The following is a 22889-nucleotide window of genomic DNA, read 5'->3' as shown; positions in this document are numbered from 1 at the left end:
AATGTTGACAGGTGCAGCGGACATGACGTTCGTTGTAGGACCTGCCAATCTTATCGCGCAAGCCGGAATGGCGTGCTTCGTGCCCCATCCAATCAGCCAAACTGAATATCGTCTCGCATGTAACCTGCATGTAAAATACTGCAGGTATTGTGCAATTGTTCTATCGCAATGCATCATTCAACCGCTTATAGTGGGTGTCTGCAGGCCTCAGATGTGGCAATGGCTTCGTATATATGTAGTCGTGCCTTGAAAAGGCGCAATGCTACTGAGCCAGAAGACTCCGCCTGAGCGCATCTTTCTGCATCATGAGTATAACCAACGCGGACATCAAAGCTTCTGGAGAGATCGCTGTTGGCCCTCTTTTATCCAGAGCGCGCGGCAACTCCTCGACTAGTAGCAGTCTGGAGAAGGACGCGTTTAAGGGACACCAAACACTCGACCATTCTCCCGGTACAGGCCATGGCATTGACCCGTCGAAGCACAATGCAACGTTTGAAACATTCGGTAATGAAACGTTCTACACGCCGATTGAGGACTATGAAGGGAAACATCGTTACGACCCAACTTTCGAATGGGAGCCCAAGGAGGAGAAAAAACTGGTGCGCAAGGTGTGTGCACACTCCAACACCGTCAGTAACAGAATCGCCCAACGCTGATCTATCCAGCTGGATCTCCGCATCTGCTCCTGGGTTTGCCTGATGTTCTTTGCACTTCAACTCGATCGTGGCAATATATCCCAAGCCCTTTCCGATGACATGCTCAACGATCTCAAGATGAACACAGACGATTACAACACGGGGCAAACAATCTTCTACATTTGCTTTCTCTGCGCCGAACTGCCATCCCAATTGATCTCCAAAAAGCTCGGTCCTGACCGCTGGATCCCGGTCCAGATGGTCTCTTGGTCGATCGTTGCAAGCATGCAAGCCTTCCTCAGCGGACGCTCCTCGTTCTTCGCTTGTCGAGCATTGCTGGGTTTGTTGGAAGGCGGTTTCATCCCCGACAACATCCTCTACCTGAGCTACTTCTACACAAGCCTCGAACTGCCCATCCGCCTCAGCTTCTTCTGGGTCTCCTACCAGTTCACCAGCATCGTCTCCGCCTTCCTCGCCTTCGGCATCCTCCACCTGCGCGGCCACCACGGCCTCGCGGGCTGGCGCTGGCTCTTCGCCCTAGGTACGTACATTTCGGAGCCGATCTTTCCAGTTGGTATTGAATTTGAGTCGCAAGACATGTTTCGGGAGCAAAAGGACCTGTCTACTCCCGAGATCTGGCTCGCAACTCCATTGCCTACCTCGTATAAGCAAAGCTGACTCCGAATAATGCGCAGAGGGTCTCCTCACCGGCTGCATTGGTTTTATTTCCTTCTTATACCTGCCCCCGTCGCCGACCCAGACCAAGAGCTGGTTCCGGGGGAAAGAAGGCTGGTTCGACGAGCGCGAGGAACTCATCATGGTCAACCGCATCATTCGCGACGATCCCAGCAAAGGCGACATGCACAACCGTCAAGCGCTGTCGCCCAAGGCACTTTGGTACAGTTTGACCGACTACGACATGTGGCCCATCTACCTCCTCGGCCTCTCCTGGCTGATACCGAATTACCCCATGACGCAGTACCTGACCCTTCAGCTCAAGGCCGCCGGCTTCGGCACCTTCGAAACCAACCTGCTCACCATACCCGCTTACGTGCTCTTCATCGTGCAGCTGCTCTGGTGGACCTGGGTGTCCGAGAAGACGGATCAGCGCTTCCTGACCGGTCTCGTCAGCCAGATCTGGGCGCTGCCGGTCCTGATCGCCTTGGAGACCATCTCCGGGCACACGGGGCCGTGGGTGAAATGGGCGCTGAGCACGCTGCTTGTGGGCGCGCCCTATGTGCACGCCATCATCGTCGCGATCACGAGTCGGAATGCGGGATCCGTGAGGACGAGGACCGTGGCGTCGGCGCTGTATAACATGTGTGTGCAGGCTAGCAGTGTGATTGGGTCGAATGTGAGTGCATCGTTCATCGCGCTTTATGTCGTAACGAGCGAGCTTGTTCGTTGTGGCTGATGTACATGACATGTCTTCTAGATCTATCGTAACAACGACAAGCCTCTTTACCGCACAGGGAATAAAGTCTTGATTGCAATCTGTGTCTACAACATGGTTCTTTTCATCGGCGCAAAAGTCTTCTATGTGGCCAAGAACCGGTATGTCCATCGTTCATTCTTTCTGCGTTGATGCACTAATGGTTTGCAAGCTCGCGCCGGCAAAAGTGGGATGCGATGACGGCTTGGGAGAAGCAAAGGTATCTTGAAACGACGACCGATAAGGGGAATAAACGGTACGTGATCTTTGCACTTCTTGTGCTGGTATTGTGGGACTGATGGATGCGTCTCTTCTAGGCTTGACTTCCGATTTGCCCATTGAGGAACGCTTCCTGAATTTGCTCTTCGTCTCAATGAATCAAATCGACTTTCTGCAGGGTACATTTTCGCTCTGATTTTTTGCTAAAATCACCTTTTCCCCAATCTCGATCTTCCTTTCGGTACATGTTGAGCATTTGAGAGTTTATTCTTGTTTCGAAAACATATCGGGTATAAACTTATGACTCTCTGGAAACAGTCTGCCACCCAGTTCGATATAAATCCCTTAGCCTAGCTGTACTCTCAGACACTTCATTCATGCTGCCGCATAGTCAGTCCTATCAAACTCGCACAAAGGAATTGGAAGACTTATAAAATGAAAAGACGCCGCCATCCCCACCCGAAAGTAGAGACAGCAGCACCTGCCTCCTCGGCCCTCCATCACTTCTTCCCTCACCCAGAGACCCCGCCACCGCCACCCACCTCCCCATTCCCACCCCGCATCCACCGCTTCAACCCAACCACTCCTCCACCCAGCATCCTCCCAGTACCAACGCACAAACCATCATCATTGCCCCTCACGGCCCCAGCACCCGCCGCTCATCTCCGACACTTTGAAACTCCGAAACGTTCCACACGCCGCCTCTCCACCGAGAAACCCAACCAAGCGTCGCAAAAGGCAGACGGCCAGGGACAGACAAGCCTAAGCTTTGATCCTCACGCGAGAGAGGTCCCGTCCTGGTGTCTGTGATCCCTGAGCTCGACGAGGCCGGATCCCAAGGCGGAAAGGAAGACATACTTCATGTCCCAGAGAGCCGCCATGCCGAGTCTGAACGGTGATGGGGGTGGTGTCCGCGAGTGACTCGAGGGGATGGGTCGATGGTGACTGCTGAAATCTCTGGAATTTGCTAGAATGAGAGAGAGGCTGAGCGTCCACGATTTCTGCAAGAGAGTTCTTGTGAAGGCGTTGGCTTAGACTGAAGGCCTCCCATCACCAATTGTTCTTGGAGGCAGTCAGCAACCTTGACTCAGAATGACACACCTCATTCAAAAAGCCGTCATCCCACCCCTCAGCCTCCTCACCGACCCCATCCTTCCTACTGCACAACTGACCACCTTCACATCCACCCCCATCTCTCTCCCAAATCTCTCTTTGTGTAATTGCAGTACCCTCAGAGACTAGTCTTTGATTTCCGCCTCCGCCTTTGACAGCAGAGGGGCATTGTATGAAGCGAACAAAGTACATCTCCAAAAACCGCTTCCATCTCCTATTGGAGGTATTCGGCCTGCACGTAGTGCAGACGACTTGATGTCGGCGCTCATCGATCGATACCCTTACGCAGATCGTAGGGGGAGATGATTGACGCGACTGGTCGGGACACGCTGTTTTGAGGCAGCGACTAGGCCGGTGGCTGGTGCCGTGGCGTAGGTCTTGTGAGCAAGGAGTGGGGAGGGGAAGTGGAGAGTGAGTTCCCTTGCGGGGTGTAGGGAATGTGTGCGAGAGGTCTTCGTATGATTGACAATTTATCGGAGCGTGACGTCGTGCCATGAGCTCTGCAGTGCTGGCACCGGGGGTGGCAGAAGCGCTGAGAGCGGCTGCAAGACACATGACATTTCTTTTTGTAAGCGTAGACTTCGCTGCGCAAGCCGTTCATGTTCTAGGCCGAGGCCGTGGGAACATATGAAGGAGAGCACGTCCGGCGAGTGGGTCTTTGCTGTGGGTGAACCGAGGCTCGAAATGTATGTGTAACGCAACCTTCGTGTAAGGCAATTACCACCGTAGAAGTAAAGACGTGCTCGACATCTTTCAACATGACCACGAAGATCTCAAAGACAACCACAACATCGTGGTGCCCGATTCATCCCACCCACTGTCTTCCGCCCTCCCTCGGCCCTAACTTCAACAAAATATCCCGTAAATTACCAGAGCATGATGTCCAGCGAAAGATACTAAAAGCGCGTCCCCATCCAGAGATCTTCCCAATTACGGCGCTTCGTATCCCCCTTTACTGCCCTCACGGGCTCTGGACGTCCAAGCCCGCTTTCACTCCTCTCCGCCCCGGTCCACTCCACCCTCAGGCAAAGTATCAAAGAAGCATCGAAAAGCTAGTCACGAACCCGACAGCTATATTCGCGAAACTTGCAATATTTATTTGCTCAACCGACGAAAACTTAGGGTTAAGTTCCGAAACCCATCCTCCCCGCACTACCCTTTACCCTCCCCCGAGAGAGAAGGCAGCACACTCGTGCAATCCGACCGCGATAAAAGCTCATGTGAGACCGTGCTGTGAGGCTCGAGGATTTGGGGGCGGCGGAAGGACGCGCGCAGGTGCGTGCGAGGGGCGTGGAGACATTCCGACGAGCGGAAGATGAGTCTCGGGGAACTGTTGGGAGGGTGCGCTGCGTGTTGTGTTTGTGCTCCTGAGGAGCGAGAGATTGGGAGGTGGAGATGTTTGGAGGGAGTGGCGCGTTGGTGGGAGGAGGTGGGGTGGTAAAGGTGGGGTTGATGGTGAGGGTTGGTCTGGAGGGTGGTAGGATGATTGATGAGGATGTGATCGAAGTTGAAGAGAAAGATGCCATCTGCTTGTGAAGAGAGTTGCTGTGAGGAAGTGGAGGCAGGAGGTTGGTCTTAGCGCGATTGTGAGTTTAGCGCGTTTTGCCGATTCGCGCCTGCACGTGATCAACTTTCTGACGACCACATAAGATACCTTTTAGGGTGATCTTTCTTGCGTATATAATAGTCGACTTGCTGCCCTTAGATCCTATTATCCAGCACCTGAGTCCTATTTATTTCCTGAAGCTGACCTTCAAGGCGGCCCAATAGGACGACTCCCCAAGATCATGCAAGATCCATCATAAGATAGCATCATATCAGACCGGCTTGCTCGGCCATCAACAAACATATTTGACAGCGAAGAGCCTGTGCTAGAGTTTCCAAGGCTTGGAACCCTGCTAAGAGAAGTGATTGAGATACATCTATGTACTCGCTAGCCCCACAGGAGGCAGTTCTCAAAGCGTTGCTTCGGTCCAGCTGCCTGGCCTCAAGAGCATGAAACTTTGTTGATACCTGGTCGCTGGACAACGTACGGCAACCATGCATGAGATCTTCTCCATCTAGTTGCAGTCAAGGGAATGTATGAAACCAGCGGCCTTAACGGTCCTACGGTAACTCCGAAGGATTTCCAATCCTGACCTATTTGTATGATAGACAGTGCCACCATTATACTGAATCTTTCGGTCAAATCATCTCAATAGATCTCTCCGGCTTTCATCCTGATCCCACACGTAAAGACCAATTACCAATCTAAGGATGCCTGAAGAAGAACCCGAAGACAGTCGAGTCGCCAATTTCCTCTCACGGAACGCAACATTCGCCGAAACTTACAAACCTGCTCCCCTTTTCACCAAGCTCCTTGCCAACCCCCCAGTCCACCCTCGCATCACCATCATCTCATGCTTCGATGGGCGTGTCGATCCACGTAAATTCTTTGGCTTGCAGCCTGGAGACGCCGTTCTCATCAGCAACGCCGGTGGCCGCGTGAATGCGGATGCTTTGCGAAGCATCATCATTCTGGATGATCTTCTAGTCGTGGGGACTGTGATTGTGGTGCATCATACTGATTGTGGCTTGGTCCATACTAGTGACGAGTCAATTAGAGCGAGGTTGAAGGGGAGGGCGCCGGAGAAGGCACAAGAGATTGAAGGCATGGAATTCGAGTTATTCAAAGACGTGCATCAGAGTGTGAGGCATGATATGGGCATTGTTAAAGTCTCTCCGTTTCTAGATGTTCAAGTCTTTGGGTACATCTACGACGTCACGCATGGTACCGTTGAGGAGGTTAAGATTTGATTTCAGCTAGTCTTCACCCTCTAGATGATCTGGCGATGGTACATATAACGTTTGCTTTCACTCGCTTTAGTGCTTGGTAAACAAGGTGACTGGCGACGGAAGTTTATACCCCTCTAAGGAATGGGTAGAAGTACATGGCTCCCATCATTGCACGCGCAGGCATCGGTACAGACTCTCGCTTTCTGCGCATTCCCATACGTCTAACCCTATGTGCGATCGACGCCATTGGCTCACTAAAAAGTGTATGTCACGATGCATCGGAGGACAACTGAAACAGAGAGTAGCGCAGCTGGTGATGGGTTTAGATGGTCTTTTTTCACCGGATTGTCCTGCCCTGCTACAAGGATGGCGGCAGGAGTCAAAGAGGGTATCGTGGTGGATGTTTGTTAGCCAAGGTGCGAAAAGAGAGCGGCAATCAGAGTATTACCAATCCCACAGATATCGACGACAGCAGCATCATTGAGCAAAAGTACCCTTGTTTTACGTTCTTCTTGAAGCTATTATAGACGACCGATCAATGACGGGAATGACAGGTTTCCGGGGTCAACGCACAGATCCATCGTGAGGAATACTTAGACGATGACAAATGTAAGTCTAACGCGTTTTTGGACTCGCCCTCATCGAGCTCGCAGCCTCGCTCCCAATTCGAGCGATAAGCAGCACTAGCAGCGTTAGTTGCATTAGAGGAAACGCTACCGATTCCCACGCTAGGTATCTATCGATAACACATCAGCAATCAAGACTCCAACATCTGCCGAGGTAACAGCGCCTTGTGCAACCCAAGATACTTCGTCTGAGAAATGAATCAATGGGAGGGAACTATCATCAGGGCGTCATCATCCAAGATTCAGACTTTCTTGGGCCTCTCGAATAGCGTCCATGATCGAGACGTTTGGCAGCAGTTCTTAGTAAGTATCTAGCTGACCGATGGCTAGTTTCTATTGTTAATATTTCTTCAAAGCGTCTTTCTAAAGACTTTCATGATCAACTGGGGATTGATACGATATGCGCTTGGGGCTCGATGGAACCTAATGTCAAGGTTGCTCTTCGACGTCAGCTGAAAGAGCTATGTTTTCAAAAAGGGCTTTTCACCGGAAGAGATGTGGAGCCCGCCCTCGAATGGCGATTGTATCAGCTTCAAAGGAATAGGCGAGCGGAAGCGCGGAAGGTAAAACCGAGTTAGTCGTCCTCCATGCACGTCTCTGAGTCTTATGCTGAGCTAGTCACAGCAACCGAGTCTGTCAGCGAGTCTTCACCCACCGCAAACACACAGGACTCCACTAGCAAAGTGAGTTATTATGATCCTGTAAGGGATACATAGCTATCAGCGCTTCTATCAAGGATCGTTGTCCAATGAAATCGTTGCATCAGCGAGGGAGACGGGAAAGGAGCTCAGCAGATCGGGGTTTCGGCGCTGCACCTGTTTTTATGGTAGCCTGCACACTTTGTCTCATCTTCAATGAATCTGCAGGTGACTGTGAGATGCGAACCACCGATCAGTTGCAACCATTCGCAGAATGCGTGTGCAATTCCACACGTGTACGAGAACCTAGCAAAAGTCATGCATAAAAGGAATTTCAACCCCTCTAATCTCAACAGGAAGAAGGGCTCTTCCTCTACATTTACGCATGTTATTGTGGGTATCGATCAGAACAAATCGGCTTTTCAGATCGAGTGCTTTGAAACACATTCCTTGCAGGTAAAATACAATTTTTTAGGGAAAGTTCGGAAAAAATATCAACATCTTCAGGCAACGCGCCTGAACTGTTCCCTCCTTCAACAACTTCGTTCAAAATATTCGTCATGCATGCATGACTTTGCTACATTCTCTAATCTTAGTAGTCCTACAGTTCAGGCGCGGTCCCAGAAGAAAGTGGCGATTTCCACCAACCTTACTTGAAAATCGTCCTTTTACCTGCAAGAGAGAAGCCAAAGGAATACTACATTTTAGGTGCGGTGCCAAAAAACCCAGCCCATGTTCACGAAATCTTACTTGAGAAATCTTCATTTTACCTGCAAGGGAATTGTTTATCCCTTAGGTGTACTATCCTTTGATCGGAAGAGCCGTTTTGTTCTCATCGATACCCAAATACTCGCGTAAATGAAAAGAAAGAGAGCTTTCTCCTCTCAGAATTTGGAGGCTTCGAAATTCCCTATGTGTATGCTGCGTAGCCTCAACACTTGACAGCCACTCAAACATGGCGTTCATCTGGGTACTCATGGCGCTCATGTTTGTCAACAGCCTCATGTTCCTGTTTGCTGACTGCAATATTGGAGCTGGCCCCCTATCTTAATATGTTGTCTCAGCCCACTACGAAGCTTACAGAACCTGCTGTCCTGCTTCAAGATTGTTCCTCGAATGCCGAAAATGCAGTGGTCGTCAGTTCCCTCTGGCACTCCAAAATTCTGGGCAGACTATAACAAGCCCTAGTCAGTGTCCATTATCTACCATCCTCAAGGATCCTCAAACACAGCCTATCTTTTTACACTTCACATCCTACCAACACCTTTTATTTTCGCCGAATTGCTCTTGTAGTAAGCTCCACTATTCTTCACCACACTCTCCACTAACCGAGGTACGAAGGCAATCTCCAACCATCGGCGCCGTCTTCTACTCAGTGATCATGAGCAACGGCTGCGGCCAACTCAGCACCCTCTGCAATGAGTTTACAGCCTCCTTCGCCCCTGTCGTCCTTCCAACTCTTGCCGGTACCAGTACCGCTATTTATTGCATCCTTCAAAATTGCCGATCCGCCTTATTCCCGCCCCCCAGTCTTTGGGCCGTACCGGGACAACTCTATCAACACAGGCTCGCAAATCCGCAGAGTTCATAAACAGCCCGAGTGCGCAGGATACTGACCCAACTCTGCCAGGTGCGAGCGTGGGATGATCCTCCGGCTGCGATGGTGATAGCTTCTGGCCTGGAAAGCCGGGCAAGGGCCATCCTCCCGATCTTGGAAGAAAAGTACAGGCAAATGCACATAGGAAAGCTACGGCCCCAGCTAAGGACTTCCGGACCCTAAGCGACATAAGAGAATGTAGCAAAAGTCATGCATAGAGGGAATGTCAGATTCTCTAAATCCTAACGGGAGAAACCCCTCGTTCTCTTCGTTTGTGCACATTCTTTATCGACCAGAACAGATCGGCTCTTCTCGTCAAAGAACATTGTAAGAGGGTACAGTAAAAGTTAGACGTAGAGACAACTTCTCTAAATCTCAAAAGATGCGCCGTCAGGAAATTACGACACTTGTGCAACAAACAAATCTAACCTAACTATCGGTTCGAATAAAGGTAACCTGTGCCTCGACTACCCTTTAATCAAGTCGTTTTTTACTACAAACGTCAGTTTAGTCTGGCTGATAACCATAATAGTGTGTTAGAATAGAAGGATCTAAGCTCTTAGAGCTAGTTTTCTTCATTTCTTATTTTATGTTTGTGACAGAGTTCCTAATCATAGAACTTCCGCAACGAACAAAGGACACTTCCCCTGTAGGTCGAACGACAGTTTCATTGACAATGTCTCTTTTTCTTGGCACCGGGCCTAAATTGTACGACTTCGTACAGAATATTCGCCCCTGATGGATGACTCTTGCTGCGTTCTCTTCCAAAATATGCTCTTCCTATCTTCTTGTTAGGTATCCCACATGTAATGGACGCGAAGATAGTAGAATAAAGGACATCATGTGCGGGACATCATGTGCACTACATGGCAATCCACCCTGATATGGGACATCTATGATGAGAAAGAGTGCACCCGACAGGGGCGAATTACTAATTCATACCCCAAAAGTATGGATCCTTACCGAATCATACCCCTACACCAAATTTCACCCAAATATGGGGTATGATTCGGTAATTTGCCATTGCTTGGGGTATGATTTGATAAGTTATCAAAGTGGCCTCAGATTACGAAGGAGATAATCCGCGATCTGGCCTGTCTAATTATAGAAGTGAGGGAGTTTCTCTAATCGAGAATTCTATCAACCTACTACTATCAGACGAAAGCCGAGTTAATCGAACGCTCGGCTGGAGCTGGATGACATGCTCGAAGCACTGAGAGAGACATCACGAGAGATAGATCAACCGATCATGATTGTAACAGATGGGTTGGACGAATGCAATATGAATGGGCGGAAAGACTTCATAGAGGTCCTCACTGGCCTTAAGAAGACATCCTAGAAATCCTTGGTAACAAGCAGATTTGATCAAGATGTTTTGTCCCAGGCTTGTGATGGCTGCTTCCAATTCTCCATCAAAGATGAAAATGTCGAGGATGATATCCGAAATTTTCTTGACAGGGCCCTCAGAGGGAATGAGCCAGTCGACAACATGTTGAGCGATCGAGCGTTTAGATTGGAAGTCATCGAGACTCTGACCTCTCGTGCTCATGGCATGTAAGTCAACGTTCCTTGGTAAGAGACGGCTTCCTAGTTTCCGGCCTCGCATTCTCAGCTTATGCAAAACAGGTTCTACTGCATCTCCCTTCTAAATCACGTATCACAGAGTCAGCACCTATAACGGCTCTAGCAATGAGTCACGCAATTGGTATGTCCCACGTCCTGGACTTCACAGATGTCTTTCGAAGCTCAGCGAGGATGAAATACCGAACCCGGCATCAATCATCGGATGCTGCATGGCTCTAGTTGCGATCGATCCAGTCATCAGAGCTGTGACGCTGGCTCATTTTGATATAGCACAATACATGCAAACACATTGGGAGGTTCTGTTCTCATGGAAAGAGAAACTGATGCTGGCAAACATCACCCTGGCTTATCTTTCTCTGGAAGCTTTCTCTGTTGTCGTCAAGCGGATGCATTTACCAGACGTCTTGAGGAGTACCCGTTTCTAGACTACGCTTCTCGCCATTGGGGTCACCAAACGCTCGCGAGGCTATGTTACTTCAAGACGCCGGTGCCGAAGAGGGCAAACAGACACTCGTTGGGAATCTCAATGGGTTGCTGAACGATCGAATGAACCTTGAATCTTCACTCCAAGTTTGCAATCTTAATTCGAGCCCTTGGTGAGCCCGGGAAGTATTACTTCAAAGCAGGGAGAAAGATTTTGCGCTGCACGCAAATAGTTTAGGAGTGTATCCAAGCTACCAGTAGCAGCACATCATGGATTCTCTGCGATCGCTCGGGAACTCATGAAAAGTCAACCGGAGCTGGTGTTCAGTCATGACGATTTTGAACATGAGCAGTGTATGAAGCTGCACGCGCTGGGTGGGATGATCTTGTTGGCATATTGCTACAGGCCGGGGCTCCACCTTCTCCAAAAGACAAAGACAAGAAGGCACCGATACACTACGCTCCACAACACCAACATCATCTCACTGCTCTCAAAGGAGAACAGTGTAAATGGATCCCTTCCAGAGCGGTCAGGGTCTTGCGACCCTCCAAGCGGGACTGAAAGAGTATTTGTGGGTGGGGACAAGGGTGATCCCTTAGCACTTCAAGAAGCGTTTTGTGACGCTACAGAGGCTGGAAAACTGGATGACATCCGAGAATTCCCCAAAGGTGATGCCAATTTAGCAAATTCAAGGAAGCACGGGGAATCGGCAATGGTTTCTGCTATCCACGGGGGACACGAAAAGATTCGTAGAATGCTGTTGGACGCCAAGGCGTGCTCTTCTTATCCAGACCAGCCAGACTCGTCACCAAGCGACCAAATCCCTCTGCGCCAGGCTATTAGGTGTTCGAACAACAACATGGTCGCCATATTGCTGAATTCTGGTGCTAATGTTGAAACTCGCGACGATCTCAGTCGTACAGCGCTTTTTGAGACACTCGACTGCCATGATCTTAATGGAGCAGACTTATTGATACGACAGGGAATAAGCATCTCTGCTTGTGACTATCTGGGAACTACTGTTCCGCACGAAGGAAGCCGCCCGCAGGGGCGCTGTTCAGCACGCTTCGCTCTTCATTGATCAAGGCATAGAGCTGACCGGATTCAACGAAGAAGGGTTAACACCTTTACATCTTGCTGCTCGACACGGTCGTTGCAGAATAGTGAATGATCTGCTCGAGAAGGGTGCTGAAATCAACGTCGGCGATTGAAAACCCGGATGGACCCCTTTGATGTATAGCGCGTCGACTGGATCCACCCAACTATGTCAGATACTCCTTTCTTGCGGCGCTGACGTAGCCAAGATCTCATCTGATCACAAGACAAGCTTGATGGTAGCAGCGGATGTGGGCCATCGTCAACTCGCGCACTTGCTACTGACATTCGGTGCAGAGGTAAACGTCCTAGACAGAGAGTCAAAACCGCCGCTTCTGCTAGCAGCCGCTGTTGGTCACGCTCGGCTGGTGCGACTACTGCTAGAGCATGGTGCAGATGTGAATGCCTTGGACAATGAATCAAAATCAGCCCCGATGCTAGCAGTAGACGCTGAAAATACCGCGGGTGTACACTTACTCTTTGAGCATGGAGCAGGTCTCCAGACCTTGAAGCGGGAACCAAAAACCTCGAGTGGGAAGGCAACGGCGACTAGCAGAAGGCTAATCCGGCAGCTATTTCAGGACTATGGTGTAGAAGCGGACGCAGTCATGAAGAACTAGGTGGGTGCATACATTTTCGCTTGCTGGGCTAGTAGTATCAGAGTCCGGAATGCGAGAACTTCCGGACACTACTATCTCGACGGAGGATCCAAGTCTCAGACTTAGATTGGCTATTGGGGTTGATGATTAAAGCAGCTGTGAGGCTTTGAGACAAAGTTGTGCTCGAGTCACGGGCTCAGATCGGCGCAAGAGGCATAGAAGGTGGGAGGGATTCAACACTTGGCGAACGACGTGGCCGTGGGTGGAGGATCCAACGTGCATTTACTTGACGAAAGGATGGGACTTAGGCCAAGGTCGCTTTACGATCCTCTGGTCAAAGGCTGAGCGATGCAATTGCATCAGGCCCAGTTCTCTCGGTCGATACGCTTCAAAATGCTGCAGGCTTGTCAGCCCCATCATGCGAAATGGCCTATCAAAAGTGAATTTAACCCCCTGTGACTGCATCCATTGGGATATTCCTTGTTATTTGCGCGCGGTTCGTGATGCGACTGATGAACGGTGAAGCCATGACTCCTTCATCGAGCGACAGTATATGCCGTGACATGACGCAAGCTTTCCAATATAGACTGTGGCAAAGGGATAAAACACGGTAGCCAGCCTGGTTCAGCCAAAGTGGTCTCTCTCATCTCTCTCATATTCTTCTCTCCGAATCAGTCGGAGAGGGGGAAGATTTACGCTGCATCATTGTTCATGGTCCCCTATCCACCTCGACACAGTCAAGCTGATCTCTCTTTGAATCGGCTCTCTCGCCGAATGATGATTTAGCGTCCACATTGTTGGGGGTATCGACCAGGAAAATTGGCTCTTCTTGTCAGGGAGTAATGAACAAAGTATATGGAACGTGTAATTATCGAACAGAATTGACACCTTTTTCTGGCAACGTGCCTATAAAATTTACAGCATCTTGCGGGACACGGGACTTGACAAGAATCCTCTCGAAATTCTCGTCCTAGAGCCCCCCTCTCCCACCGCACTCGTCCTTCTATTCATAACTTTTGCTACATTCTCCTAGAAGCACAGTGAGTTCAGAAGTTGCAAAACTACCAGCGAAGCTTGGCATGTTGAACAGCTATAATGGTCCTAAATATCAAAGCGATCTTTGCCCAAGGGTATAATTTGCTTTCCACCAACCTGACAGCTGTTTTGATTCCAAAACGCCTCTCATGTATCCACTACCTCATATTCATACTCGTAGCAATGTACCCTGCAGCCTGACTTGATCAGTCAGGTCTTGCATTCACTTCCGTACAATCCTCAACAACGGCGCAATTCTCGCCCTCTTGCTCAGGCCAACTCGGTACGCCACTTTCCCGCTGCTGATCGGGCTGTGCTTGTCTGGTCCCTTTGGTGCAGGCGTTGCAGATTTACGAGGAGTTTCCGGTGGAGGGTTGGCTTTCGTTGGCGACGTTTCCGGCAATGGCTTCGTAGCAAGCTCTGAGGCGATGATGTTGCCATGAGTCTCGTTGAGAATATTGCCTGGCAGATCTTCAGAGTCGTCTCTAGCCACAGGAGTACCGTCATTGTTGCGCTCCTCTTCTTCGATGATTGGTTTCGATGTCCCTTTAGTCTGCGTCCTTTTTCGGGACTTCTTGGCCGTTGCTGAAACGACAGGCTCCTCTGCTTCAACGTCTTCTTGATCATCATCGGCTTCTGCCTCGTCCACGATGTCTTCTTCCGAGAGATTCGTCACGACTTTCTTGGGTCTGCCTCGTTTCTTTTGGCCTGTTGCTTTAGCCGCTGGCTTCGGCTCTGGTTGGGCTTCGGCTCTGATCTCCTCTGCATCATCTTTCCTGTCCACGTCTGCCTCATCTCTTCCGGTGGAGATCTTTGACGTTCTCTTCTCAGGAATCTCAAACCTGGGATCAGGTGTCAATTTGACTTCTTCGTCCTCATCTTCTGCCTGAGGTAGCAGTTCCTGAAAAGCAGTAGTCTTATGTCGTTTAGTCTTATGCTTGACTTTTCCAGTCGCTTCTGGCTTCTTCGAAAAATCGGTTGGGACGACGAGTTCCACATCCCCATTTCCAGACCTTCGCTTACTGGGCCGTGGCTTGTACTGCTCTTTCGGAACGCCTATTGCATTGTCGTCGGAGCCAAGCTGGTCGACAGCGCCTTCTTCGTTGGTCCTCTTCCTTTTGGATCCTTTCGCTGATTTAGTCGGGCTCTTGATGGGCTGCTCAGGTATGGAGAGTGAAAGCTCATCGTGACCTTCGCCAGTGTCCGGAGGCGCTGACAATAGCACAACAGGATTGACCCTTGTCGACGTGTCAGATTCGAGCTGTGGCCGAAGATGCGCATCATCAAAATGCAAGCTCGACTCTTGTGAGACATTTTTTGTATGACTTGTTCTTTTAACAGTAATCGTTTTGCTAGGTGAAATGTCAGAAGCACTTGAGCTTGGTGCTGGCTCCTCCCTAGGTTGTAGATCGGTAGCTTTCATCTCTTCCTTTGAGCGCATTGGATGAAGGTTGCCGCTCTGCACAAAGCCTGGGGAACGTCCATCATCGACGGCACCGCGCAAAGATCTTGTAGGAGTTGGCATTTGGTCGTCTGAATGAGTCTCAAAGCACGTTGCTCCTGCAGGAGGGAGTGAATTGCTCATAGTGGGGTTTTGAGGCGTTGGGTTAGAGATCGTAGGCACCGTGCTTGTTTCCGACCACTGCGTTTGCTCGAACGAGGTCATCTTAGACGGCGGAGGGGGCATTGAGCTTTGCAGAGAGACATGAACATCGCCTGTCATTGAGCTCTGGTACGGCTTTGGCTCAGTGCTCTGGTACGGCTTGGGCTCAGTACTAAGCATTTCTGTATCTCCGCCAGACGAAGTGATCGGCCTTCTCGTAACCTTCTCATCTTGAGCAGATTGACTGCCCACGGTCTCGGCGATCTTTGAATTCCCATGCCTGTCGCGCCTTCCAGCGTTGTGCCCCAGATCGATCCGTGGCGTCAAATCGAGCTCTCCATCGCTGCCGCCATAGAACTCAAACATATCTTGACTACTTCTCCCGTACGTCTTCAACGGTCTTTTAGCTTTCGGCTTCTCCACGCTCGTCTTCGATCTTTTAGTCTTCAGCCGCGACGTCGTAGGTGAGGTAGGGGTCTGCTGTGAAGAAACATCATGTGCCCTAGTCGCAGGAAGTGTGCTTTTGGGAGTAGGCTCGATGAGGCTTCTATGTGCAGCGCGCGATTCACGATTAAATAGCTCTTTGGACGGGTCAGCTTCCGCAGTCGATTGCAACATGTAGGCATAGAGAAGAGCACAGACCGGTAGAGCTTGTACTTGGGTCAGCAGATTGGTCCTGTATCTTGTGCGAAGGAGAGCCGTCGAGGCTGACGAGTGTGCTCAACGTAATGTCTGAGAGCCCGGTTGCTGATGGGTGTGGCGGGGTGGCTTCCGCGTTCTCCTCGTCGTCCGAGTCCTCGATCACATTGCGCTTCGTCATGTCGTAGTATACTTAAAAATTGAGGCGAAGCTGCCAATGCTTTCCTTGATGCATTATACGCGGTGACATCCAGCGAGCATGTGAGGACGCTGAGGGCAGAAGCGAAGCGGGAGCTAGCCGCGAAGACACGTCGGAGCCAAAATACGCGTAATCACGTGTCGTCCCTTTATTGATTCAAAATACCTTACAGCCAGAGATTGGAAGCCAAATTCTAGTGTTCGCAAAATATTTGTGCACTCGTTCTATTCTGCAGTTGGCGCCGTCATGACACCTCTACCGAAGAATTCGCTGATCGTCCCAAATTTATCTCGACTTCGCTGCAATGCGTCTTGAAACATATCGTGCCTATCCGCCGAGTCCTCCTGCGCTTTTCTGAAAGAACGGATATTATTATTTGCCGCAGCACATTTTGGACACTCCGCCTCCACCCCATCTGTCTCGTTGAGGCAACTTTGGTGGAATGAGTGCTTGCATAGAAAGTGCACCGTTGGTAGATCCAGGCTCCTACCACACGCGGCGCATCGTGTGGCCTGGAAGACAGCAGGCTTATTGCCCAGATCGTCCATCTCTTTTCGCTTAGACTCGGTCTCGGTACGGTAGCTTTCGATGAGACGACGATTCTAGATTCTGTTAGCAGCCTATGCTGTAGTCAATGGTGCATGACGTACATTTGAAATCTCTTTTCTCTCCCTCTCGATGGTGTCACTGAGATATTTCTTGACCATACCCATTGTTGCAACAGCATTCGTGCTCAATGTTTGTATTACTTGTAATGGTGCCATCAGGCCATCTTGGTCAATCTTCTTCAAGACAAGGTCCAATTCATGGCCCGCTTCTTCCAGAATCTTAGGATCAGATGTGAAGTACGCAAGGGCAGCTGGGTATAGCTGGGGCTCTTCAGGGCCGTATTTCCTCAATGCTTTGATCGCCCCAGCAGTATCGTTGGCAGAGGTATAAGACCGAAAAATGTCGAACCGAAGACCTTGCTGCTCTCTGACTAGGGTCGTACCGTCACGGAAATTTGAGAGATGTGAGAGCAATAGAACATTCGAAGCGTCTATAGGAATCTAAAGATCTATTAGCTCGGACTGCAGAACAATTAGGGTCTCACTCACGTCTTTGCCGTCAATCAATTTTTTGGCTTTCGCCTCCCATGTTTCCTTCTCCTCGCCTTTCTTGGTATTAGCAGTCTCCAGATACATCTCAAATAGTGCAGTATACAGGTCGGTCATGTCGCTCTTGTCGAGGTTCTCTTGCTTCAAGCATGCCTCGAGGAAAGTGATGAAATTTTCGGGATGATCAACGAATGATGAAAAGGCTGTTCGCGGCTTTGGTTTGTCATACTCGGGTGGAGCTTGACCAGCTTCCGCATCTGCTGCGTCGGCGCCCGCCAACTGCTGGTTGCCGGCTGTCCCAGGGGATGGATTAACGCTTGCTTGGCGGTATGGTAAAGGAATAAAGGAGGTCAGGTTCGCGACGTTGTAGGCTCCACCACCTTGGGGCTCCTGCACCGTGGGTATTGGCACGTCCTCCCTCGGTCGATATTGGCCCGTGTAGTAATCGATGAAGATCTGAGTAGCATCTTCCTCGCAATGCTCAAGCAAGATTCTGGCATACTTCATCATATTTGGGTAGGCCATCTCAGGTGCAAGCCGCCAGATATAGTCTAGAGCATCCTCGTATTTCTTGGAGTCCTCGATCAATATGTCGATGACTAGCTCATGTTCGCTGTTCTTCTTGGCGAGGAAGACCGCTTGGTCGTAATAACTTCCTTGTCGGCACATACTAATCGCTGTCTCTAGGTCGAAATTCGTCCCGGACTTGATGAATGTCTCAAGCTTTTCGGTGTCCTTCAGTTTAGCATAGCAATTGAGGAGAAGTGTAGTATGATCGACAGTGGCTTTGTCATGATCATGTAGTTCCTCAAGATACTCAATGAGATTATTGATCCGCTGGGAATCGAGGAACTGCGGCACTCAATTAACAGGATTCAACTGCAGGCACACATATGCGTACTTTGCGTATCACCTGTGAAGGCTCGGTGTTGTCAATTGCTTTCAAATATTGTTGCATAGCAGTGTCGTAGTCACCCTTCTTATGCAGGTAATCACCGTACTTGCGGAGAATCACGTTGCGTTGAGCAGTGTCGACGCCAGCTTTCTGGGCGAAGTTGATAGCAAGGACATAGAGATCACGCTGGTAGAGAATCTCAAGCTTCTGCTGCAGAGTCTTCTCGTGATACCGAAAGAGCTGCCAAATCAGCGTTTACATTCCCAGGTTCTTTGACAATCACTTACTTTGCCATCCAGGGTCAACAAGAACAGATCATTCCACTCAATGAAGAGGGCTTTGACTTGGGATATGAGAGTCTCCGTATGAGCTATGTATTTCAAATCCGTGTCCAGCAGTGCAAAAGTAGATGTATTGTACAAATCATCTCTTTGGCTGCCGACAAATCTACGAAGTGTACTCATTTTGGTGGGAGGGGATGCTTTTGGAGGAGTAACGAGGGCAACATAGTCGCCGAATATGCTGACGAGTTGTTTAGGTCCTTCGTAGGCGAACGACGGACCACGCCCATTGACCCCATAGTAATGTATTGCGTCGTCTCGTACTACCACGATGTCCCCATTGGCATCATCAAATGTCATACAGCCAACGCCGCACCCTGTGTCCTCCAAAACTTTTGCTGGTTGTCCTTGCCCCTTTCCCGTTATCGTCAGGGTTAGTATTCGCCCAGTAGTTGCGAGGTAGAGTGTAGTATTGGGACCTTCTCGAAACTCGACTCCTGTTATCGGCTCCTCGGACTCAAAGACAGTTCTTTGCTTGGCGCCTCGGTCATGTATTAAATCGCCTCTTATGACAGTAACCGCGCCATTTGCGAACCCTACTGCAAGCTGAGACAGGTTCTCGAGTGTTGCGAAGGCCGAGATCTGTCCCCGTCAGTCCCATTGCTGCAATAACCTCGGTTTCCTCAATGCATCGCTCACAGGAAATTGCTTCCTGCCATTATGTATGTCCAAACTTGACAAGCACTTCGGTGCACCCGTCTTCTTCTCTGTCTTGTCTAGAGCCCAGACTTTGAGTACTGGCTCATTTGATAGATCCTCGGAGATAGTGACAAGTAGCGCCGTGCCTTCCACCTGTTTTATCTGTGTGATAGGACCATTGTCGTGTGCCTTGAACGTCCGTACGATCTTGAAGGACTGGGAGAGGATGCGGACATGGCCATCGTTGCTGCCGACGAAGATATTGTCGGACCCGGAACAGATGCAGTGAAGATCATTGCTCTTGCCACGTCAGCATCGAAGCAGACTGTGCACGTCGGATATTGACTGACATCGAAGATTGAGGAGCTTTCTCCGTCGTCCGGCGGTTTGACTTCCGAGACGTCGAAGAAATTGAAAATTTTCCACTATCAAGCCGGTATCAGTATTCCGGGGACTCAGCACTCAGCGCACATGTTCTTACCGACGTTAGAGCCATGGGAGAGGCTCATAAGATCATTGGGACTGAGCATGAAGCTTCAGCAAGGTGGCGGCGCCAAGGCCATAAGGCTGACACTTACTTGGGAATTCTAGCGTCTGGGCTACGTGCTCCTCCCACATTAGTAAAATGCCCACCACCAACATCGTCGCCTTTCAAAACAGTGTTTCCAGCTCTTCTGTTCTCTGATACTGGCTGTAAATGGATACTATGTAGTTTTATGTGTCCGTTACTATCCGCATTCTTTTGCTCATTTTTTCTTCTTTCTCCCCAAAACTACACTTTGTTGAAACAGTGCGCTTGCGAGCAGCGGGATAGCGGGACAGCTCAATGACCCGATGGGCCATCCCCGAGTCAGATGGAACCTTCGTGCCCTCCCAAAGACACAAAGTCACGAAGCAGAGGTAATACTGAAGAACACCTCGTTCTCAAATATATGCAATTTTCACTTGTATGTGGACCAGAAGCATTTAACTGCAAGGTTTACTGACGTGGACCTATCAGCCCCATGATATTCAAACGATAGACACGATGCTGAGGTAGACATTCAAGTCGCCATTGTATTTCGAGTACACGGAGACTACGAATTTCCAATGGACCCCCACGGTAACGCATCGCCACGACAGAAAACCCAACATCTACGAAAATCATGCCATTTCCGTTGATGACAGGTCAACCATAGAGGTATTGTCAGTAAACATCTGTCGTACCCGCTCCATACCATGCCGTGGTTTTAGAGTCCTTTTATCTCGGCCAATGCTCACCAGATGGCCATTGACTGGGGGACCAGAGTATCTCGTCCTCAGTCAAACCTCTGGATCCAGGTGAAGAGTATTTTCGATGACTATCATGGGCTCCGATGGGACGAACGGCCCTCCGTCTAACTCGCTACGTATATTGGTCGCCTTTGAAATACCTGCTTCCAAATATAACAAAAGGCCATACTGGGAGCACGAGTACCTAATCCTTAAGCGTGTGCCAGCAGAAGCTTCCCGTATATACGAGCTTGAGGATTGTGAAAGAGGTATATTGATGTGATCGTCACGTACTCCGAATTGCTAATAGTATGGTCAATAATGAACAGGTTCTTCGCGCCTTCCTCTTCTGTGGTTCAGCTTCCCATGCCGCAGGTCCCCATGCTAGAACTTCCTGTGTGTCCATTTTCGAGGCCTTCAAAGGACCCGGCTGAACATAATGATCCCAGCGAGCTGAAGAAGTGACTCTTACCACGAGATCTCGCTTCTATGTCTCAAGTGGCCTCCTTTGGACCGAACAAGCTTCCCAAATGTAATTGCGGCTCGCAGAGGCGACTGGACTCAATCCCAAAGGCATTGGCCCCTTATTCTCAAGGATGTGCTGCTTTCAGCGAAGCCCGGAGTGTCGTCATTGTAGACCAGAGATATAAAATCAAGGTCTGCAGCAGAAGTCGGACACTTCTGTAAGAATATGCTGGTGGAACAACAACGTGAGTAGAGGCATGATATGAAATTACAGTCCCATGCAATTGGTTATTGCTATGACTACAAATATTTGGGTAGATATTTCCCCAAGCTCCTTGTGCCCAAGTTCCCCTTTGTTCGGCGGCGACTAGAAGTCTGTGGCACAATCATCGCCTCCTTCCCTTGAACAAGCGGCTGAAGAATGGCTGACGTTTTCCTTCGATCCGTTCGCTACTTCCAACATCCTGAACTGGGCTCAAAGCTTGAGCTCCTGTAGCCTGAGCTTCTGCAGCCTGAGCTTCTGCAGCCTGAGCTTCTGCAGCCTGAGCTTCTGCAGCCTGAGCTTCTGCAGCCTGAGCTTCTGCAGCCTGAGCTTCTGCAGCCTGAGCTTCTGCAGCCTGAGCTTCTGCAGCCTGATGAGCTCGAAGTGCGCCAAAAGTCTTATCCTCAATCGCCTTATCTTTCTGACACCTGACTTCCCGTTCTAAACACCGCTTAGCCTCCACCGTCGAGCCTCATTAACAAGCAGAGCTCACCTTTCTCCACCAATCCATCAGGCGTGAAAACGGTAATAGCCTCCTTCGGCACCCGATGCAGAATCAAATACGTCTTCAACCACTCCGCCCTCGCACCGCCCGGCCACTCAAGATTGAATCCCGTAACGATATCGCGGACAGGATAAATCCGTGCCCCTGGCATCATTTTCTCCACATCGATCTCGAGCACGAGGATCTCTTCGCCGACGCGCTGCTTCAAAGCCTCGATGTCCACATGTTGGCGGAGAACGACGGGTACGTAAGGGGTAGGGTTTGGGCGATCGAGGTTGTTGCAGAAATAGTCGAAGATGCTCTGAACCAAGTCTTTCTCGTTGTCGGGGGTTGTGGAAGTGTCTTCGGCTGCGAGGCCCGTGGTGGGGGACCAGCGGGTGGCAGAGTCGTGGAAGCGGTCGAGGACGTGGTATAGTTTGAACGAGATGCCTGGAATCGGGTAGTAGCAAAGGCGTTCCATTTTTCACTTGCCGATCGAGGTGTACGAAGTGGTGCTGAAGAAGAGGGTCCCACAGTCCTAGATCAGGTGCGCCGAGAGGTTTTCTTGACGTCTAAGTGTTGGAATGTGGTGTGAAAGCTGTTGTATCGAGAAGAAGAAGAAGAATGGCTGTGAAGCCGACTAAATAGTAGGTGGCCAGCCCTACAAGAATGCGGCGGAGGTCTTCTCTCCTGCTGTCTTGCCTGCCCAAGTTTCAGTTGGGCGACGTGCCAGCCGTGCTGACAGGCTCTGATTCGCTGTCGCTTCCGAACGTCGATCAGGCAGTATGTTTCAGGGCAGGCGGATCCGCACCTGATTGCTGAAGGCAAATTTCGGGCTGCCGGTTGACCCCTCCTGTTCGCCGCCTCGTTTCTGGTTTTTCAACGCGCTTCCGAGTGGTTGAAGCGAGGTGGGACAGACACCAGGTTCATACTCTACCATTACTCACGGTTGGGCTCCTTATCACATCGCCTTTTCCGTTCAACGAAAGGAAGACTTACGATCTAAACGGCTGACTCGCCAGGGAAGGGAAGTAATGTAGCTTCTGGACCAGCGGTGGAGGATTTTGGATCTAAGTCATCACGTGGACTTTGCATTTCAGCTGACGGCGCCTGACGCGCCAAAGGTCCAGGAGCGGCAACGATCGTCTCTTCTGCCATTGTCAACTCTGGGAGACGATCTGGTATGAGAATGCACAGAATACGGGTATTACCAAGACTATGTACATGAAGATTAAGGAAGTC

The 22889-nt window shown here is 50.1% G+C and overlaps 10 protein-coding genes across 10 annotated transcripts; 5 read left to right on the top strand and 5 right to left on the bottom strand.

The window, feature by feature from the left end:
- Positions 1–305: 305 nt before the first annotated feature.
- HO173_005796 (uncharacterized protein) lies at positions 306–2409 on the top strand (the record flags this gene model as incomplete). Its single annotated transcript, XM_037307710.1, has 6 exons — positions 306–608; positions 666–1176; positions 1331–1989; positions 2071–2189; positions 2240–2323; positions 2385–2409. 6 exons carry the CDS (start codon positions 306–308, stop codon positions 2407–2409), a joined length of 1701 nt encoding a protein of 566 aa, XP_037165519.1.
- Positions 2410–5655: 3246 nt separating this feature from the next.
- HO173_005795 (uncharacterized protein) lies at positions 5656–6195 on the top strand (the record flags this gene model as incomplete). The annotated part of the gene is made up of 1 exon (XM_037307709.1): positions 5656–6195. One exon carries the CDS (start codon positions 5656–5658, stop codon positions 6193–6195), a length of 540 nt encoding a protein of 179 aa, XP_037165518.1.
- An 800-nt stretch (positions 6196–6995) lies between these two features.
- HO173_005794 (uncharacterized protein) lies at positions 6996–7516 on the top strand (the record flags this gene model as incomplete). The annotated part of the gene is made up of 3 exons (XM_037307708.1): positions 6996–7103; positions 7157–7373; positions 7425–7516. The coding sequence occupies 3 exons, from the start codon at positions 6996–6998 to the stop codon at positions 7514–7516; spliced, it is 417 nt and encodes a 138-aa protein (XP_037165517.1).
- Positions 7517–10236: 2720 nt separating this feature from the next.
- On the top strand, positions 10237–11044 carry HO173_005793 (uncharacterized protein; the record flags this gene model as incomplete). The annotated part of the gene is made up of 3 exons (XM_037307707.1): positions 10237–10344; positions 10420–10589; positions 10699–11044. 3 exons carry the CDS (start codon positions 10237–10239, stop codon positions 11042–11044), a joined length of 624 nt encoding a protein of 207 aa, XP_037165516.1.
- A 297-nt stretch (positions 11045–11341) lies between these two features.
- Positions 11342–12758, top strand: HO173_005792 (uncharacterized protein; the record flags this gene model as incomplete). The annotated part of the gene is made up of 3 exons (XM_037307706.1): positions 11342–11960; positions 12034–12242; positions 12348–12758. 3 exons carry the CDS (start codon positions 11342–11344, stop codon positions 12756–12758), a joined length of 1239 nt encoding a protein of 412 aa, XP_037165515.1.
- A 1237-nt stretch (positions 12759–13995) lies between these two features.
- On the bottom strand, positions 13996–16195 carry HO173_005791 (uncharacterized protein; the record flags this gene model as incomplete). The annotated part of the gene is made up of 2 exons (XM_037307705.1): positions 13996–15956; positions 16018–16195. 2 exons carry the CDS (start codon positions 16193–16195, stop codon positions 13996–13998), a joined length of 2139 nt encoding a protein of 712 aa, XP_037165514.1.
- Positions 16196–16437: 242 nt separating this feature from the next.
- HO173_005790 (uncharacterized protein) lies at positions 16438–18846 on the bottom strand (the record flags this gene model as incomplete). The annotated part of the gene is made up of 5 exons (XM_037307704.1): positions 16438–16815; positions 16864–17262; positions 17311–18162; positions 18212–18445; positions 18493–18846. 5 exons carry the CDS (start codon positions 18844–18846, stop codon positions 16438–16440), a joined length of 2217 nt encoding a protein of 738 aa, XP_037165513.1.
- A 291-nt stretch (positions 18847–19137) lies between these two features.
- Positions 19138–19681, bottom strand: HO173_005789 (uncharacterized protein; the record flags this gene model as incomplete). The annotated part of the gene is made up of 3 exons (XM_037307703.1): positions 19138–19485; positions 19536–19610; positions 19667–19681. 3 exons carry the CDS (start codon positions 19679–19681, stop codon positions 19138–19140), a joined length of 438 nt encoding a protein of 145 aa, XP_037165512.1.
- A 1606-nt stretch (positions 19682–21287) lies between these two features.
- Positions 21288–22128, bottom strand: HO173_005788 (uncharacterized protein; the record flags this gene model as incomplete). The annotated part of the gene is made up of 2 exons (XM_037307702.1): positions 21288–21604; positions 21657–22128. 2 exons carry the CDS (start codon positions 22126–22128, stop codon positions 21288–21290), a joined length of 789 nt encoding a protein of 262 aa, XP_037165511.1.
- A 521-nt stretch (positions 22129–22649) lies between these two features.
- On the bottom strand, positions 22650–22805 carry HO173_005787 (uncharacterized protein; the record flags this gene model as incomplete). Its single annotated transcript, XM_037307701.1, has 1 exon — positions 22650–22805. The coding sequence occupies one exon, from the start codon at positions 22803–22805 to the stop codon at positions 22650–22652; it is 156 nt and encodes a 51-aa protein (XP_037165510.1).
- Between the last annotated feature and the right edge of the window lie 84 nt (positions 22806–22889).

Source organism: Letharia columbiana (genome assembly GCF_014066305.1).
Source record: "Letharia columbiana isolate WasteWater2 chromosome Unknown Sc0000016_s0, whole genome shotgun sequence".
NCBI lineage: Eukaryota > Fungi > Ascomycota > Lecanoromycetes > Lecanorales > Parmeliaceae > Letharia > Letharia columbiana.
Note: the sequence above shows the minus strand (reverse complement) of the source record. Positions and strands in the feature narration are given on the sequence as shown.